Source organism: Arachis ipaensis, chromosome B06, assembly GCF_000816755.2.
Source record: "Arachis ipaensis cultivar K30076 chromosome B06, Araip1.1, whole genome shotgun sequence".
NCBI lineage: Eukaryota > Viridiplantae > Streptophyta > Magnoliopsida > Fabales > Fabaceae > Arachis > Arachis ipaensis.
The window spans coordinates 6,578,112-6,583,235 of record NC_029790.2 but is presented as its reverse complement, the minus strand read 5'-3'; the positions used below and the strand labels follow the sequence as shown (position 1 = coordinate 6,583,235).

The 5,124-nt window shown below is 33.8% G+C and overlaps 1 protein-coding gene across 1 annotated transcript in view; it reads left to right on the top strand.

Moving 5' to 3' along the window:
* The window catches only part of LOC107645576 (sister-chromatid cohesion protein 3), an 8,240-nt gene extending 3,811 nt beyond the window's left edge, over nucleotides 1-4,429 (top strand). Inside the window, exons 12-22 of the mRNA XM_016349628.2 lie at nucleotides 241-402; nucleotides 480-680; nucleotides 764-901; nucleotides 997-1,200; nucleotides 1,296-1,440; nucleotides 1,726-1,832; nucleotides 1,933-2,070; nucleotides 2,242-2,507; nucleotides 2,593-2,717; nucleotides 3,593-3,871; nucleotides 4,101-4,429. Coding sequence (XP_016205114.1) covers nucleotides 241-402; nucleotides 480-680; nucleotides 764-901; nucleotides 997-1,200; nucleotides 1,296-1,440; nucleotides 1,726-1,832; nucleotides 1,933-2,070; nucleotides 2,242-2,507; nucleotides 2,593-2,717; nucleotides 3,593-3,871; nucleotides 4,101-4,114 — 1,779 coding nt within the window. The 3' untranslated portion in view covers nucleotides 4,115-4,429. The remainder of the gene's footprint in view (nucleotides 1-240; nucleotides 403-479; nucleotides 681-763; nucleotides 902-996; nucleotides 1,201-1,295; nucleotides 1,441-1,725; nucleotides 1,833-1,932; nucleotides 2,071-2,241; nucleotides 2,508-2,592; nucleotides 2,718-3,592; nucleotides 3,872-4,100) is intronic.

Here is a 5,124-nt window from a genome sequence, read left to right as displayed (position 1 = left end):
CTCTCTCTCTCTCTCTCGATAGAGTAGTTTGCTTCTGAGACTGTATTTTCAAAGTGTAATTATGATCAAGTCATATTATTTAGTTATTTTGGGCTACAGAAAAAATTCGATCACTTGGAACTTGGCTATTAGCAATGACTACTCTGTAGTTTTGTATAATGCTCATGCTGGTGTTGTGATAGAAGTGTCTGTTCTGTGTTCATGACAGACTCTAATCTCTTTTGATCCAATAAATGGCAGGAAGTATTTGAAAATAATAAACAGGACATATCTGTTGCTATGATGAAGAGTTACCCGTTACTCTTGCGGAAGTTTATTTCAGATAAAGCAAAAGTGTCATCTCTGGTTGAGATTGTTTTGTACATGAACCTTGAGCTTTATTCCTTGAAGAGGCAGGAGCAGGTTAGTGAATTATTCTTGCAGATTGTTCCAAACTGTTCACATTCTTTCTGGAAAATTAACGAGTGCTTCCTTTTCAGAATTTCAAAAATATGCTCCAGCTTATGAAAGAAGTGTTTTTTAAGCATGGTGACAAGGAACCTCTGAGAGCTTGTGTAAAGGCAATTAATTTTTGTTGCATAGGAAGTCAAGGGGAATTGCAAGATTTTGCGCGTAATAAGTTAAAGGAACTTGAGGATGAACTTATCTCTAAGCTGAAATCTGCAATTAAAGAAGTAGTGGTATGTTCCACTTAATTGTGTTGTATTCTGTTATTTCTTGGATCTAGTGGAATAAATTAACCTACAGTGTGATGAGAATGCAGGATGGTGGTGATGAATATTCTCTTCTTGTAAACTCTAAGAGGTTGTATGAACTCCAGTTGTCAAAATCAGTGCCTATCCATAGCATATATGGAGACATTGTAACGGTGTTACGTGATTTTAGAAATATGGAGGATGAGGTGTGTAAATGCTTTCTCAACGCTGACATCATGTTTTACATGTCATCCTTATTTGTTTGATTATTAATATTCATTTTCTGCATTTTACCATTCAGGTTGTCTGTTTCCTGCTTCTGAACATGTATATGCATCTAGCTTGGGCTCTACATTTTATCGAAAATGAAGAATGTGTTTCTGAAGCATCTTTAGTTTCTGTTATTTCTAAGCGCGATACCTTGTTACAAGAACTTGAATACTATCTTAACATGGCTACTGACAGCAAGGAAGGGGGTAGACTCGGAAGTGAGCTAGGTTGCAGAGTAAGAACTTGCTTTCCTTTCTACTTTCGTAGTATAAATAAGTTGAAGTCTTGAGTTCTTAGGACTAGTCTGATAAAAATGTTTTATTGGCAAAGGTGTGCACTATACTTGTAGAAACATGGTTCTTATTTAGAAGCACACTTTTCTCCAAGACAAAGCTGGAAAAATTAGGATATGCGCCAAGTGCAGACATGCTTCAAAAGTTTTGGGAACTTTGTCAACAACAACTTAATGTATCAGGTGACCCCAGACATTTATGTTAAAGTTGATGGACTTGTGTGAAGATTCATCCTAAGTTTCTTATTAAATTTTTTAAAAAACATAATATGTTAATATTTTTATTGTATACTCTTGAACTTTGACATTTGATGTTTACTTTGCTTATTAACTTTGGTGTTAATGCTGCTAAATCTTCCTCATTGATGTATCCTCATTTTTTGTTGTTTGTGTGTGTGTGCGCGCATACTGTATATTCATTTTGTTTTTAATTTTAGAAGACTGTTTAACTTGCTTATCGTTTTTCAGACGAGATGGAAGAGGAAGATGTCAACAGAGAGTATGCCGAGGAGTTAAATAGAGATGCTGTTATGCTTGCTGCTGGAAAACTGATTGCTAATGATGTTGTTCCAAAGGTAAATTGTTTTGTTTAAGAACTATTGGCGTTCTTTTTCTTATTCTTTTTTGGCCGGTAAATCTATTTTGATAGCAAAAATTTGGCTATTCTTGTTACAGGAATATCTTGCTTCTGAGATCATTTCTCACTATGTAATGCATGGGGCAAGTGTTGCTGAGATTGTAAAGAATCTGATCACAGTTCTGAAGAAAAAAGAAGATGATTTAGCCACCATTTTTTTTGAAGCACTTAAAAAGGTAAGAGCTTTGAAGTAGATGTTTCAACCATGCTATGATATTTTTATGACAAATAAATCTGGATCAACCTTTCCACCACGTTTCTGCCTCTGGAAGATCTGTATATTTTATATTTCACCCTCTTCTTCCCTCTTCTGTCCCAACTTCCTCACCTATTTATGCTGGTACCAGGCATACCATCAACATATTGTGGATATCTCTGACAGCGAAAATGACCCTTCAGAAAGCAACTCCTTCTCAGGATGTAAAGATCTGGCTGCTCGGCTCTCTGGAACATTTGTTGGTGCTGCCAGGGTCAAGCACAGGTTAGACATTTTAAAAATTGTCAGGGATGGCATTGAATATGCTTTTGTTGAAGCTCCGAAACACTTGTCATTTCTGGAAGCAGCAGTGCTCCAGTTTGTGTCAAAACTCCCTGCAGCAGATGTGTTGGAAATGTAAGAGTTTCTTCTCATTTTATTAATGCTATTCAGACCTGTTATCAGCTGTACACAGTTTAATGCTGCTGCTTTTTCTGGATAGTATGAAGGTTGTTCAAAATCGAACAGCAAATGTCAATACTGATGAAAATCCAAGTGGTTGGCGTCCCTATTACACATTTATTGACATCCTACGTGAAAAATATGCAAAGAATGAAGGGTTTCAAGGTAATCTTTTGCATTTTTTTCCCATCTGTATTTATTGTCCCATATAGGTAAACAATATTGCAAACATCCTGTTAGATCTTCACTTAAATAAAATACTCATTATTACATGGTGCTATTAAAATTTGTTGTTGATGATTTGTTAGATTTCCACTGAAAGAATATATAAAATAGTCATTATTAAAAAATGGTGCTTTTACAATGTGTTGTCGTATTTGTTACATGGAGAGCATATTAGTTTATTTAGTTAATCTCCACTGAAACAATATATAAAATAGTTTATTAAATAATGGTGCAATTACAATGTGTTATCGAGTATTTGTTACATGGAGAGCATATTAGTTTATTAATGAGTTTATATATTTATCCTTCTATTATTTTAAAACCACTGGGTTGTTATTTTAGTTTGGTTTGGGTTTGCTAAGTATGCAACATATTTCAAAGCTTTTTGCCGTTGGAAATCTCAGTTTTTATCAATTCTGTCTCTGGTCTTGCATTTGTTTCTCATTTGTTCCCATGAATTTGAAGTTCTCTTCAAGATGATGCTGGAAGTTGATTAATTCTCACGACATAAGATATGCACCTTGATAATACCCTATGAGTATAGCTTAGTACTCTCCAGTTTATCAAACAAATCTAGTACTTGGTTGGTAGTAAGTGCCTTTTGTTGGTCATCAATTGAGCTATAGGGAACATGTGATCTCAACGGTTTCATTTAGCCACATCTTGCGATGATTTATATGTTTTGCAATATTATAAGTGATAGCTAAATGACACCATAAATTGCCTTTCCTTTTTCTTAGCATGCTACATTATGTAATTTATATGTCTGAGAATGAATATATTTAATGGACGAGCTAACTAATAATTGTTTCCAGATGAGAGGGAAGGGGTTGCTGTACGGCGCAGGGGTCGTCCTCCTAAGAGGCAGAACATACCAGGAAAGAAACTTTTTGATGAGCAAAGTTCAAGTGAGGACGAGGACTCCATTAGTGCATCTGAACAAGATGGACAAGATGAAGGTGGAAAGGAAGATGAGGATGACGAAGACGCTCCTTTGATACATTCAATCAGACCATCATCTAAGTTAAGATCGCTGGGAAAGGCAGGGAATTCTGCAAGAGCTGCAGATAATTTATCTGCTTCTAGAACATCAGGCATGTCTTGTCTTGGCAATTGATGATTTGCATATCAATCTTATAACTAAAGGCTAAGTTAACACATTAAAGTTAAAATAAAATTTGATTGTTTTGACTTAAGAAAACATTTTTGTTTTACTTTTACCATGCAAGATAATCAGATATTATCTAATATCACTAAAGGGCACGCCTCAGTAGTTTACCTAATTTAGTCTGTAATCTACTAACTACTGTGTCGATTTTGCAGCTGCATCAAACTAATTCTCCAAGGTTGAAAGCTACGTGTATAGTTTGCAAATGCTTCGGTTGCATATCCGATTTGCTCTAATTCTTGGTTTTCCTTTCCCTCTACTGGACGGCAGCTTTTTAATAGGAAAAAGACCTGCTGCTGTTGATTGCCAGTTTAGATTATGAATACTTGTCTGTAATTTAATTTCGACGTGTCGATTGTATATGATAGTAATACTGTAATCGTTGTGCTAGTCAAGATGGTTAGCCTTTCTGCTGAATATAATTCTGCAAAATGCTCTTTCTTGAGCCTAATAATTGAACTGGAAAGTTGGCATTACCTTCTCACTTAAAAACTATCGCCTTTGTGGCCAAAAATTTCTGGCTTTCTGCTGAAAATTGAGATGCGCTTAATGCACTTTGGTTGACCGCTGCTTTTGGTCAATCTTATCAGTTAACACGAAATAAATCAGCCGAATTTTTTTTTTAAACTTTTTTTTAAGCTTATTTTTCTCCTTGGTAAAATGGCCTCTGCAAGTTTCAATGCTAAATCATATTTTTAAGTAAGAGAAGAAAGAGAAAAGAAGAAAGTGAAAATAATAAATGGTAATTAGATGTGGTGGAAGAAATAAATTGATTTATATTAAGGGTTTAGCTATCACGAGTTTTAACTTTTAAGGATACATACTAAGGGGGGACGGATTACTAATCAAAATTTTTAAATTTTTTATTTAATAAATATATTAAAAAACAAATTTGATATTTTTTATATAAAATTTTAATTAATAATTTTAATTTGTGTCTTTATAACACGTATTAATTAAAACTTTACATGAAATAGTAAATAAGACCCTTTTCTTATTTTTAAAAAGAAAATTGTCAATGTAAAACTCTTTTTACATGTGGATAGAAATTCAGGTTCTAAACAGAGTTAATTTTGATATTTTTCAATAGCATATATAAATATAAATGAAAATCTAATGTATTGCCCTTTGAAATTGAAAACTCAAATAATAATAATAATAATAATAATAATAATAAGG